The sequence below is a fragment of the Triturus cristatus genome, chromosome 3_1 (assembly GCF_964204655.1).
Source record: "Triturus cristatus chromosome 3_1, aTriCri1.1, whole genome shotgun sequence".
Classification (NCBI taxonomy): Eukaryota; Metazoa; Chordata; class Amphibia; order Caudata; family Salamandridae; genus Triturus; species Triturus cristatus.
In genome coordinates this window covers 345,608,952-345,623,882 of record NC_140583.1, presented here as the reverse complement: position 1 = coordinate 345,623,882, position 14,931 = coordinate 345,608,952, and the positions used below count along the sequence as shown (strand labels likewise).

General features: G+C 43.7%; 1 protein-coding gene across 1 annotated transcript in view; it reads left to right on the top strand.

Moving 5' to 3' along the window:
* MAPDA (N6-Methyl-AMP deaminase) overlaps window positions 1-14,685 on the top strand; it is a 156,037-nt gene extending 141,352 nt beyond the window's left edge. Inside the window, exon 10 of the mRNA XM_085644065.1 lies at window positions 8,742-14,685. Coding sequence (XP_085500191.1) covers window positions 8,742-8,948 — 207 coding nt within the window. The 3' untranslated portion in view covers window positions 8,949-14,685. The remainder of the gene's footprint in view (window positions 1-8,741) is intronic.
* The last annotated feature ends 246 nt before the right edge of the window (window positions 14,686-14,931 follow it).

Here is a 14,931-nt window from a genome sequence, read left to right as displayed (position 1 = left end):
AATATCAATAAGAATAACAATACATTTATGTATAAAAATGAAATTGCATCTTTATTGACTTATTCGCCCGTTGTGAACTCCATGTCAACCCTGACTCAGAAATACGTCGGTAGGCAGGCCCTGAGACCCAAGCCTGAGGTATCTGATTAACAGGTCACGGGTGGGGGGTGGAACGTAGCCGGCCGACAGATGCACGAATAGGAAATCCTAGATCAATCTCACACATAGGTGCAGCAACACCACAATGGTCTAGGGAGATTGGCCCCAATAAGGCACACATGGCCGGAAGAGTGCGAGCATTCCCAAAACGCCATACAGTCAGATACCACATGAAGTCAGGAACACATAGCCAGTCATGGAAAAATACACATGGTACACGCAGTGATCACCTGCTCCTTATGTCGAACAACTGGACACATTACCCACTGGCCACTTTGTGTCCATGCAAGGTCGAAGCCCACCTGGATTCTTCATCCAATACATTAATTTATGGCTTCAAAGACAGAGGTTCACATTCCTTATTAAAAAGGATTACCGTAACTATTTTATACAATTCACTGCCTTTTGGCAAGAAACAATGGAAAATCAGCGCATTATCTGAAATCATATAAACGCAAAACTTTGAACTCTTATATCTTTTATTTTGTTTTAGCAGACCGCTTTTTAAACCTGGAGGCTTATGAAATGATACACGCTACTCCACAAACTAAGCCCTGACAATTGATCACCCGGCTGTGCCCATTTTACCACAATACCCCACATCCTTTTTAAACATGTTTGTACATTTGAAACAGTTTTTTTCTTTTGATACATTGATTTTATGGTTGCAATGGTTTTAAGTAATCACGCAGTAAAGTCTATTAGTATTATTATTAATTCAATAAACTGTACAAAAGTCTTTTTTTATGTGTCCTCTTTCGGTGCACATCGAATGAGGCTGATGATCAGATTATGATGCCAAGAAGCATTTTGTTCTTCTAGCTCTCTTCTTTTTCTATTGATGCTTCAGTTAAAGGGTACCCTTGTTAAAGCAGGTTATGTGGATGTTGCCTGTAAATATTGTAGGATGTCAAAGGAAATGATCCTTTGACGGGCATAATCACAGCATACTAACTGAGAGGCTGAACAACTACAAATGCTTTCTAAGCCACGATCTGTCTGAAAGAAATGCCAAGGGATACAACAGGAAGAACGCTGAACATGCTAATATTGTATTGTGGCATTTCTATTGCACTTCATGCACCTGATGGCTTTGCTCAGTCCTACCTCGTAAACTCATAAGCCAGAGTGGAGATGCGAGTGCGACTGGTTATTCTGAGGGGTGATTTCCATTCAAAATGATACTTTAACATCTAAGCTTCATAGTTAAACCCCTTCTTGCTACTCTACTATCTGGCATGTGGATTGATGCTAGAAACAATTCTTTCGAGTAGTTCTACTACATTGCTATCGTTAACCAAACGACCCACCCAGCTCCATGGTGAGGATGTTAGAGAATATAACTTTGTTCTCTGTGAGAACTTTCCATGGCATGAGTAATGGATTTTAAGGTCATAGCCTCTCATTGGCTGAATGAAAAAGTAAACAATGTTGATGGTATGATTTATGTAACACTGGAGAACTCAAGTTATAGGAAAGTAACTGTTTCATAAGTATGTTTAGTTCATAAGCTTATGAACCACATGTTCAGTTTGTTACTAAAAACATATGTACCATTTGATTTCCTATTTGACAGTAATTCTAGATTTCTTTGACGATCATACATGAATAAAAACAAAGTTTAAAAAAGGATTGCAAATTACAGAGTTCCAGCTGTTCAGTTTGTATTATCGCTGTCTAGAATATTGCCCTATTCATAGACAATTTGACATCCTTAGAAGAATATAATCCAGATCTCTGTTGATAATATCAAGAGCTCCCATTGGTGGTGGAGCCTGTTGAAACAAGATTGATGTTGTGAATGAGCGAGGCCTAATGGAGCATGCCAAGAATTGTGGGTGAGGCCCTTTGATCTGACAAGAGAGGTCTTATCATGTGCAAAGAAATATTAATGCAAAGTTAGTGTAAAACATCTCACCACACCCTTTTTCTTATTGTATACTGTTGAGGATAGTATTAGCAAGTTTGTCCTCTCACTTTTTGTCTGGTGATACAATTTTGGGGGGCATGTATAACATGATATTGTAGTTGGGCGACTGTGAATGATGGGGATGGTTTTGCACCGAGTTCAAAGTGACGTACAAAACATGAGCTTTGCTTTCATTATCTATTTGATGTCACTGAGAACCCGTTGGTGAAACACCATTCCGTTATTCACTGTTATCCATCTGTAATTCTGTCTGTTGCCTTCATGCTGCATTGTGTGTGCAGCATGAAGGCAACAAACAGAATCTCTCCATACTTCTGATAATGCAGCATCCCCTTGGGCCCGTAAATTGAGGTCAGCCATTAACTGCAATTAATCCCCTCAAAAGAGGTCTACAAGATTTAAGTCAAAGATAAATACCATATCTTCGGAAGCTCGACTGCTGCTGCTGCTTGTTGCTCTGCCCTCCAGTGGGACCTGAAAATCCAGAGGTTTGACGCCGGGACTAGGGGGACCTGGGGAGTGCTGCACTACACTCCCCAGCAACGCTCGCGGCACCCGGTGCAAGCCGCCGTCATTGCTGCGCCTGGAGGCACCTATTTAATTTCCCTCGGGCACCCGCATCGCGGGACGCACGTGGGCAGAGCCATCGCTAGGAAGAGGCAGGGCAGGGCCACCCCTGTTACTTTTTCAAGTGTCCAACTCCCCGTGCTCCATCATTGACGGCTGAGAGGTACTGTGTGTTTTTCCTTACTGTCCCCCTTTTTATGCCCTTGCATTTGCCACCATTGATTGGACATACTTTTGCTAATCCTTCTTTAATACAGCGTGGTCTCAGCAAGCATCCTGGGACTTGTCTTACATCTAAACAGGGTCGTTGTAACATGTATTTTAATGACTGTAATTCTATATACGATCTTTTTGTTGTCAAATCTACCCCAAGGAAATTGATATTGTTCCCTTCTGGCCCAATGTCTTTTTTTTCTCTAGTAGCCTTTGCACTTTGGTCTATGTTTACAAGCTTTCCTTGCTGCTAACCGTATTACGCACGTTGCACTTTCGCCCTGTGGGTTAGTGTATCTTTAGCCCTAGTAGCTTGTACACTCTGGTTTGTTTACATGCCCTCCTTGCTGCTAACCGTATTACGCACGTTGCACTTTTGACCTATGTGGGTTAAGGCCTTGCTACACTCACCACTCTGTATTTATTGACCTTTGTTTGTATTCCCTTTTGTCGCTCTAATTTTAAGTTGGTTAAAGTACATCTTCTACTGGGACTAGGCTTTGTATTGGACTGTGCCCATCCTTTTCTTACTCCCAGCAGACATGGGGAAGCGTGGCTGTGTACCCAAAAAAACACCCTTTGGTACTAATTCCGGCCCACTCCACCAAACTTCTATTGACAGGATGCTGCAGAGAGCCATTGGGGTAGTATCAACAGAAATCGAGCTAACAGAAAGGCGGCTTTCTTTGACTCCCGATCTTTTCCCCAAACCCACAAACACCTACCTCAGCACAAACTAGTTTAGAATTGACTCCTAGTGCATTAATATCCTTATCCGGCCATAGCAGGTCTATCACCTTCACAAACTTCCCCAGTACAACCAAAAACTCGTAAAGGTAGAACAAACACTATAATACCCAAAGCTGCGAGACAGAAAACAGGAAAAGGCCCAATTAAGAAACCCAGCTCAGAAATAAGCACTACTGAGGGCGATCCAGTTAGACCGGGACGAATAGCCGAATCCCCTTCCAACTCCTATAAAAACCCTGACTGCCCCTTGCGGGTGAGGAGTCTGGTAGTGGGACAAGAGGCACAGATAAGAGCCATCGTTAAAGAAGAACTAGCACTCCATCTAGGGAATTGAACCAGTGGCCAGTTATCTGCCCTGTGTACACTAAACAACACTTTGGCTAACACACTGTCGGCCCCAGCAGAGAAAAAATATAGCAGTACACAGATGGATAGTACAGAGCAAACTTTATTACCTAGAGATGTATACCTTTCTAGCCCACTATGTCCACCTTCTATGAATACTGATAAAACCGGGGCTCGCAAGACCAATATCAACACCATTAACTATATTGCGAGCTCTCACCCTGACTTGAACCAGGGAGGCCTATCCAGAGACGTACCTATAGACAATGTCCAGACGGCAGGCAGGGCAGTGCCCATTCTAGCACCTAGTGAGGGCCCTGGCCTGGACTCTCCGGCCTTGCCAATAATGAATCTACCACCAGCCTCACTCCCTTATGTTATAGTTTTGACTGGTGTACCCGAAATAAAACCAGGACGGGAAGAGACACAGTTGGAACTAAGAAACAAGTGCCTCTTTTGACTCACCAGACATGGCCACTTCCCCCTGTGATAGGGCGGGTGAGATATTACTGGTCCGAAGAATGGCAATTGTATAGTCATCAACTTTAGTAATCCCCGGACTGTCCAATATCTGTCCCAGTTTCCATGCACCACCCACAGGGATACAATTACTCACACTGGACTTTTTTTATGCCTGTAAATACCCACCATCATGGACCCCAGGCACAAGAGTTCCAACCCACTGGTTCCACCCCCACTCTACATCTGGCCAATCCCCTCGAACCCGGTATAATGTTGCAGTAGCGAACAGGTATGGGGCCCTTGAAGAAGTGGATTGACTTTCGATCTCATTTGATAACTCTTCTAAACTGGGATTAGGGGAGCACCACAGAGAGGTCAATCCGAATACTAGTGGGCTACTGTCCACAGATATTCCTGGTGCGACCCATGATACAACAAAGGCATCCCAGTACGAACCTCAACCGGGAGCACAAGGTCCCGTTGATTTACTTTCAACCTCATTAAACAATCAAATCCCCTATACCATCGACCTCAAAACTGCACCTAGGGTCATGAATAGTTTTTACCACAAGTGGGAACTTCCAACACTCTGAATGAGCAGGAGCCCAAGTTAGCCCCAAACACCGCAGGTCCCACCGCGCAAGACGCCACTGCAAGTCTGGGCCTCCAGTTGAGGGTGCTGTCCTGGAATATTGCCGAAATTAAAAATAAACTTCACAACCATGACTGGATACAATTTGTACAAAATTATGATGTGTGCATGTTCCAGGAGACCTGGGCCAGAGATGATATCGCCATGAGGGGCTTTGCAACATTTGATGCGTTAGCTACTATGGGAGGCAGAGGCAGACCATCGGGAGGGCTAGGCACGTGGGTTGCAACTCACCTGGATTGTACTGTTGAACCGCTGGCCAATTCTTCGGATGATATCCAGTGCACCCTCCTTACTTTTAGCGCCTTAATTAAGATTGCCTTCGTCAATATCTATTCCCGCCCGGTCAACATGACCCAGGAAACCAAGACCATAGGCATGCTTTCCACACTTATTGACCTGGTCCCCCCAAACACCAGGATGGTGATAGGCGGTGATTTGAATTGCCAATATGAACCTCTAACCGTTCCTACTGACTCTCTGCTTACTGCAGAGGATTCTCTTTGGTTAATCCCTCCTCCACTTATTCCTCCGGTCGGAGCATGGACACCTCTGGTCTTACAGATAAATGCAGTAACATTAACTCATGCATTGAGGGCTTGTAATGGGCGCACCAAGTCAGACCAACCAGGAAATCACACCTTTTAATAGACCAGGACAATCATCTCTTCTTGATTATATTCTAGTGGAGGCAAGCATCTGGCATTGGGTGATTGATTTCCCTGTCTTGCCAAGACACGAGAGCGACCACAATTCCTTGGTGCTTGAACTCCAGCTCCCAGAACTTCATGGTCTCCCCATTGCAGGCCCCTTTTCTGATTCCAGCCTGTCCCTAGACAATAATAGAAGGAGAATCAGATGGGATAATCTGAGGAAGTCACCGGACAAGGTAGCTGCACTCTATTCCTTAATCATCCCCCTTTGTTGGTGATGGAAACGGCAGCGCAAACTCTTAGCACTCCTGACACCATCACCCAAATCGCGGCCGTACACACGGACTTGATCACCAGCCTAACTAATATTTTTAATCCCCTGATGCATATTAAGGGCAAAAGATCCCCAAAATCCACCTGGTATAACAACGCTTGCCGTATGGCAAAGAGTGCCCTTATCGATGCCATAAAAACCAAAGACAGATCCTTGATAAAAACTAGGAGGGTTCTCTATAGGAATAGTATAAAGTCTGCCAAAGATGAGTGGGAGTCCGAAAGATGGGACGCCATTAAACAGGCACTTACCAACAGAGATATGAGGGAGTTTTGGTCCTTGGTTTGAACTGCGAGTTCCTCTGGGAATTTGCCCATTGATCCAAATATATTGGCGGAAGCATGGAAACTTCATTTCCAATCATTGTACTCCACTCAGGATGTTAAGGACCCCAGAGAGGGCTCCCAGCTAATTGGTGTAGAGATCCCCCTTGAAGACAAGACTTGGTTCTCTCTGACTGAAGTGCTGAGTGCTATTGGGAAGCTGCCCCTTGGAAAGGCCCCTGGACTGGATAAGATCCCCGGGGACTTATATCGGGAAGAATCCAACATCTGGGGCACATATTTATGTGTAATATTTAATGCCATATTAAGCGTAATGGAAATCCCGGATACCTGGCTAGGGGGCGAAATCTTTCCAGTATACAAAAAGGGAGCCCCTCTTCTGCCCTTAAATTATAGGCCAATAAGCCTGATTGATGTAACACAAAAGCTGTTCACCAGGATCATTCTAGAGCGTCTCCAGACCTGGATGGAAGAGCATGAGACGCCGAGTGCATATCAGACAGGCTTCCGAAAAAACATCTCCACCATTGACCAAATCTTAAGGCTTCTACTACTATATTGGAAGGCAGTGACTATAGAGGGTGGGAGCCTCCATCTGATCTTTGTTGATCTTAGATCAGCGTTCGATTTGGTACCTTGCCACAAACTTTGGGTAGTTCTGGAGGGAATGGGCATTCCACCTCATCTGCACACCCTAATCAAGCGATTACACACTGGAAACTTTGCACAGGTTAGATATGGGAAGCACTGGGAATTGACTTCACGCTTCCCAGTGAATAGGGGTGTAGGGCAGGGGTATGTTTTGGCCCCCACGCTGTTTTGTCTTTATATAAATGCTCTGGTGGAACAACTGAACCAAATCGCCAATATCGATGCCCCAAAGCTTGCCCGTGACAAGGTGCCAGCAATGATGTTTGCGGATGACACCTTGTTACTTTCTAAATCACCCATGGGCATCCAAAGGATTCTTGACACCTTTTCTATATTCTGCAAAGACAGGGGGCTTGAGATTAATACAGCAAAAAACAAGTATATGGTATTTAATCCTAGTAGAACTTCTCGTCCCAACCCCACCCTAAATGGCACCCAGCTGGAGAGGGTGGCAGTCTCTGACTACCTGGGTGTCACGTTGACGGAAACCTTTGGGTGGGGCCCGCATCAAGAAAAGGCAGGCCTGAGGCTAGCACAGATGACCGGGGCCTAGCAAAATGATATAGGAATATAACATCGAGACATCTGGGCCCATTAACAGAGATTCACAAAGTTCAAATCAGGAGCGCAATTATGTATGGGGCTGAACTTTGGGGACACCGCCCTGTAGGTGCACTGGTCAGAACCGAGAATGAGTTTGAGACAACTCTTGGGCCTACCACCAAGTACCCCTCTCATCCCCTTACGCATGGACCTTGGCCATAGACCCATAAATGAGGAAATCTAATTGCGACCTTTGACCTTCTGGCGCCGACAATGGGCGACACCCGAACTACTAGTTTACCAGTCGGAACTCAAGGCGAGCCTGGGGCGTCCAGGGGTGGGAAAAATATCCTGGTTAGCACATATAAAAGACCTGTGCTTTAGACTAGGCTGGCCAAATTTATGGACCCACCCGGAGGAAGCGTCCCGGACTATTTCACGCCTCGAGTTAGTTAAATCTTACAGGCTTTTTAGATTGGGTGAACTCCATGGGAATGCTAAACATGGCTGTTTAACTTTTGATTTTTTTAACTTTAAAGATCAATATTTATTTGAGACTTTCCTTGATGACTTCTATCCACTTATGGCAAGGAAACTCTATGTCCAGTTTAGATGGGATTCCCTGCCAGTCCATGCATTTACAAACAAATGGACCAAAGCCTCCCCACTCGGCTGTCCTGCCTGTGAGAGCCAGGTAGAGACCCTTACACACGTTTTTTTCTTCTGCCCAGGTTATATTGCAACCAGAAGGTACTGGCTCCTACCAATATGCAGGAATATGGGGTTCAGACAGATACGGGGGGCTCTTAGTTATGCGAACTGGAACGCACCACCCCCCCCCCCCCCCCCCCCCCCAGTTGTTTTTGCTGTGTCCTGTTTCCTTAAATCCATGTGGCTTCGGCGTCGCAAGTTTTTTAATTCCTTTAGTGTAGCCTAAATATATATTTTCTGTTTTCCATTGCTTTGAACCTATCAAATATGACTTCACTGTTTTAAATGTTTTTTAGACTCTAATAACGTTTTAACTTGCTATCAAGGTTGTATAAATAACTGCTAATGGTTATACTTTGTGATGTTTTATAAATTATGTATTATATGTTTTTTTATCTTCTGCTTCTATGGTCTGCAATGATCGAAATAAAGCTTGGAAATGGAATACCATGTAAACCGTGTTGTGTTTTTTTGTTTCCTTTTCTAGACAGATGATAAAGGTGTCTTTGCAACAAATCTCTCGCAGGAGTACCAGCTTGCTGCCAGCACATTTGAGTTGAACCCAGCACAAATATGGGACCTTTCCTACAAGTCTATCAACTACGTTTTTGCATCAGACGATGTGAAATCAAATCTAAGAGAAAAGTGGAAGAAACTGAAGCCGGAGGTGTTGTCAGCGGCTAACAAGAATTGATCTGTCAGGATAATGTTTGCGATAGAACAGAAACCCGCATGCTCACTGTGACCGTGCTGTACTAGGACTGTACCTGCCGAGTAGAACGGTGTCAAATGGCACCTTAAACTTGGCATACCTTTTAGTCTGGTAGTATCTTGAGTATTGTAGTTTCGCTTTTCCCATTACAAATGTGGAACAGTGAGGTAACAAAAGCCTCCTGGATTGTACTGCGAGGTGGCTTCCGCATGTTTGATCACCCTACTACCTGCCGTTTGCAAGCACCTCCCCTTGCAACTGACCCACAATCTATCAGCAGGGTTTTCAATTCTACACATAGCTTCAAGGAAATAAACAAGTTCTGCATCTTTGCCATTGTTCAACCATTGGTCTTACGTTCTCTATTCTTTATGGCCCTCCCTTCCATTTTACAACTCATGTGTTGTTTTCCTGTAAGTTCCTTTCTGTATGTGTATTTTCCTGTCCCTTTCCTTTCTTGTTTCTTCCTCATCTTGCATTTCTTGGTTATTACCCACTTTATTATATTTCTTTTGTTTTTCCATTTTCTCTATTCACACGCTTTATTTCTCATTTGTTGTCCCCTACCATTTAATTCTGTCCCTTTTTAGATGTTTTCCAATCTTTTTCTGTCCTCTACCTCTCAAGTTTCCTATCCCCTTTCGTATTCTCTCCCTTTGCCTCCACTTCATTGTTCCTACTTCTTTGCTGTCCCTTTGATTCTCTCTGCCTCCTTAACTCTTATTCAGTTAGTCTTTCACTGTCACCATGCAGAGTCCTAACTCCTATAACTTCCTCCTACCACATACACCCTCCGTTTTGTCAGATCGGTCTCATCACTTGCTTATATATGTGCAAAGGAGATTTCAACATTTTCAGTAGAATGCAAGAACTAAAGTAGTAATAGAGCAAGATTCTCACTCAATGAACTGGTACAGCACAGACAAATTTCTCACACTTTTTTTTTCCTTTTTGTTTTCCGGTGTTTTATATAGTGCGAACTTGACCGAAATTATCAGAGCGCTTTACGCGAGCACCAGTTGCGTTACAGAGGGGCACATTCATTTTTTGTTGGGCACAGATTAAGTGATTTGCCCAGAATCACGGGATGTTGAGCGACCCTGCCAAGACTCGAACCCGGTTCCCTAGCTTCGACCGTTCTAGCCGTAAGGCCACATCCACTCCCTTACACTTACAAGGCGTACTTCATAGGTAGCAGCAGTGCAACCTTCAGTTGCGCACCATAGCAGGTACTGCGCAGATAGCAGCACTGCAAAGGAGAGCAAGATTTCCTCATGTAGGTAATGCATAAACAGCACCAGTGCATTTTCCTTCACACAGAAGAGGAATAGCACACCGAGCTGCACCTCAAGCTTCCCTGATGCAAAGCAGGCATAGCAGAAGCAGTAGCAATATAAGCTGTGTACACGCAACAAACAGACACACTAATAGCAATAGCGCTGCAAACTTTCCTTGCACAGAAAATTTGCAGAATGGACAACAGCATTGAAAGCATATATTTTTATTTTGTTTTACTAATGAGCGCAATTCAAATTATAGTGTGGGCTTGGCTTCCCTTTCTCAAATATTTTTTTCCACCTGTTCAGGCCTTATAAATGAAATATAAAAACTTACAACTTGAAGAATTAATTGCCATCTGGGTACAGTGGTCAGCCCGGGGACTCAGCACAATGGAAAATGAGCTGAGGATGGGTCACGGGCACTGTGTCTCACTTTTTGAGTCCAGAGCAGCCCACACAAACCCAGGAATGGCTTTCTCTTTGGAAGTGCCTGGTGCACCAATCTTTGTTAGCACCCCTTCTTCCCCATGATATCCTAGGCAAATTATTTTATTCTGCTGGAGGAATTCGAGGAATATTGGTAATTCCCATTACTATTTGTAACACAAAATTACTAACAAATTAAAATTCCGCTGCTCTGCCGGCATAATAAAAAATTATGCAGTGCTTTCTAAAGTTTAGGGACCGCTACATACCACTTAGCGCCCTTGTATACTCTGCAGTGATTAAAGGTTTTTAAGGGTGCCGAGAGATATGTAGTGGTTTCTAAAGTTTAGAAACCACTGCTTACACCACTCCGCACCCATGCGTATTCTACAGTGATTAAACGTTTTAATCACAACAGAGTGTGCAAGGGCGCCAAGTGGTATTTGGCAGCGCTATTTTCTCATGCAAAATGCATCCTTGCATCCTACCACCTTTGCCTCGGATTTAAAAAGTAACAGACTGTTTGTGTATACAAATAAGCATTTTTTACTTCCCAAAGGAAACCTTTTTAGCAACCGTAGAAGAACAAAAGATTGAGACAAAACGGTAAGGTTCTAAAGGTATGCCTTGCAGTTTGCATGCAGCTCTCTGACAGTTCGTCTATCACTGTGCTATATTACATGGGTTGTAACTTAACTGCAAGTAATACAAGCTTACTGTGACAAACGCAGTAGCCCACTGTGCTATTTACATAAAATACAAATCTGTGATCTCTTTGATACACGTTGTGCTTTGCAGCAGGTACATTAACCCTCAGTGCTACTATATGATGTCAAAAACTGTAACTGGACAAAACGCAGATCTCTCCAGCAAGAACAGTATTCACCAGTTACCTTGTCTTCATTCTTATCCCCTTAACATCTTTGGGGACATAAAAATCTCTGCAGTCTGCATTTGTCTCCATGTCACGTCTGACCGGTCTTAAAGCTGGCACTTCAAACACCTTCTGTCAGCCTGTGGTTCCAGTTCCTCTCCAGCACTGGGCTCCAAGAACCTGTACGTGCAAATATTGAGTTTAATGGGTTGTTTTGTCACCACTGGCACAAATGAAACGCCTTTGCTGGCCTTTCTAACGCAATGCAACTTTTTAAAGTTGTGTTTTTTTGTAATTATTTTAATTATTTGCCTCTGGTTTAATGGAGCTATGGGAGCCCCCTTGTAAGTTGTGGGGCTTTCACAGGCCTCTGTTACACCCCTGATGTGTGTCTATGTATCCCAGCACGCAAAGTGCTTTGGGCAGAAAGCCAGAACTGGATGAGGGTGTCACTCATGCACTGCAGCACTATATACGATATGCAGTTATCTACTCTTAATAGCATAATGGTTTATGGTTTATGAATAGAAAGCAGCAATCTCATGACAGTTATTTCTGCTTACTTTTCAGATATACCTGTTCAGAATTAGCAAAAATACTCTATAAAACCTAGCACCGGTTTAAATTTAGGGACAATGATAGAAGTTTGTAAAGACACAGATTTGCACCACTGATCCATTTGAGCTAGAAGACTTATTCTATTTTCATGCTCCATGAGGTTTCAATCTGTATTGACACAGTATCGCACTCCACCCGGATCAGAAGTCTTGTTGAAATGGGCATCCAAGGACCCACCCTCAAAGGGATATGTTCTTTTCTCATAGGAAAACACAAAAAAATCAAACTGCCACCCTACATGTCGAAGGCCAAGAACCTCATATGCAGAGTCCCCTCCAATGATCATTTTTAAATCCAACATTATTCAACATCTAAAATAAAAATACTGCAAACCTCATCAGATCACACAACATCAACCAACTCTCCTATGAAGACTGTTGTGTAGTCCAAATAATACATAAGATCTGCGTTTTTAGACAACATAGGCTGATGTTAGCCTTTAGACCAGCTATCTCACAGTGCCACCAAAAGCCCCCCTAACCTTACCAAGGAGCAAATAGTTTCTGGCAACTATCCAACATGACAACCCTTGATCCTTCAGAGATCGTGGAAACCGTACACTACTTTTCGGTCAGTCACTTGCGCTTACTTGGTCTCAGAGAGATACACACAATACATTTATTGAACCAGCGTCAGTCTAGTATAAAACATGTTTGCTGTGACAATCATTAGACATAAACAGATATATTAGATTACAAGCACCAACAGTGTAGATAAAAGGTAGAATCCTACCGTGGTGCTCAAATAGTAAATATATGCAGGCATATTAATATAGTAATCAAGCGTAGTCCTAAAATGCAAACCTTACCTAAATGTACTTAAGTGTACCTAGCAGGTATGTGGGTGTAAAGACAAGAATTCCCTAGGAAAGAGCCATCCTCATTACCTGATGAGAGAGCACGAAGGACCCCGTCTTGGTCTCGAGTTGGACACCCCCAAGGAATGTCAGAGCACTGCATCCTGGAGCTTCTGCGCGCAGGGACCTCAGTGTCTTGTGTCAGCGTGGAAGCTTCTCCTCTGGTTACCCGGTGAAGATGTGTTCTTTTATACGTAAACGGTATCCTCAAGGGTTCTGCCTAGATATGTAATGGCTTGCCATTATGTATAGTGGGCCTGTCATCTGCAGAAGATGATAGAGGTGACTTTTGTACAGAGTTATTATACTAGGAATCCTCGTTCATAATAAACAAGGCCAGTTTCAGAGAAAACTGATGGACATTTATTCAGGACACAACTAGGTGCAAGGTCAGCGCCAGAACCGTTATGCAGAGCATGGCAGGACGAATGTAGCTAAAAGGTCGTGTACCTACCTGGGCCTACCCATACCCCGATTACCAGCAGACTTGACAGTAGCAACACATTCTACGCAGGAATCACCAAGAAGCTTCTAAACAGACTCCAAACCATTCAAAGGCCACAGCAAGGCTCATCCTCAACCTACCCAACTAAACCCAGATCTCAGAGAACTGCACTGGTTCCCAATACACACATGCATCGAGTTCAAACTGCACATGCACACATACAAACCTATCCAGCCCTAGAATATTTTCATGATTTTTTCATGAGCAGGGAGTTTCAAAGTCTGCTGCCATGGGCCATTGTTGCCAATGGTGTTTGGCCAGCGGATTAGGAGGATTTTCCTCAGATGGGTGTTGATGAATGTCTGGACTTTGTTGGTGGTGGTCACTGTTGTCCTCCAGGTTTCTGCTTCATACAGAAGCACCAATTGAAACAAATGGTGAACCGCAGAACCCCTTGGGCAGATAAGAGAACATTGGGAGAGAGACAGGTTGGACCTAGATGATGAGGAATGGCAGGAGGCGGTAGCCTCTCCGCGAGAGGTGGCGATCTCTTCCAGCCTGCGCCTCGTCCAACTCAAAATTTTGCATAGTGTGTGTCTGGACCCAGACTGGTTCAAATGGGAAGCGTAGAAGAAGGGAATTGTAGGAGGAAATGTGGTCAAGTAGGCACATTCATGCACATAATGTGGGGATGTACAGAGATATTGGAAGAATATACATGATTGTATGAGTGAGGTACTAGAGATTGAGATATGACCTGAGGCCAAACGATGCCTTCTAAACGTATGGGAGCCCACTGACCTAAACAGATGAGACAAAATATGGACCATGCTGGGACTAATGGTGGCAAAAAGGAACATTGCACAGCTGTGGGGGGTGGGCAGAGGCACCACCACACCTAATGGCCTAGAAGGCAGATATGGACTGGTGTATTATCAGAGAAAGAACAGTCTATAGTGCGCGAGGATACCCCAAAAATTGGTCCGCAATATGGAGCAAATAGAATGCATACCGGGGAAACTTATGTGTCCCTCCTGTTGTCCCTACCGTTGACGAACCAACAACGCCATAAATATTATAACATAAATGTTTATGTCCGCTGAATGTACTCTGTGATTTAAGTGTCTCTCATCCTTAGTGGTCACAAACTCATATGTAACTGCTTTGCAATGTTGTTATTCTTTTCATGTTTAATAAAAAGAGTTATAATTAAAAAAAAACTGCAAATAATTTGTCTTTTAATTTAAATTCATCAAATTATATGATCAAGGATAGCTTTAGAGAATAGATCTTGGATACGGTCTTTCACAACTGGTGGCGAGCTTGGTTGCTGCAGGGTCAAAACCTGACTAGGTCTTGCATGCCACAATGTATGTTCTGCAAAAGCTCTTGCTTGCGAGAGATCTTGTATACAACAAGGGGCTTGCCACCCACCCATTTCTTACCATTTGTTGGCTTTGTTGCCA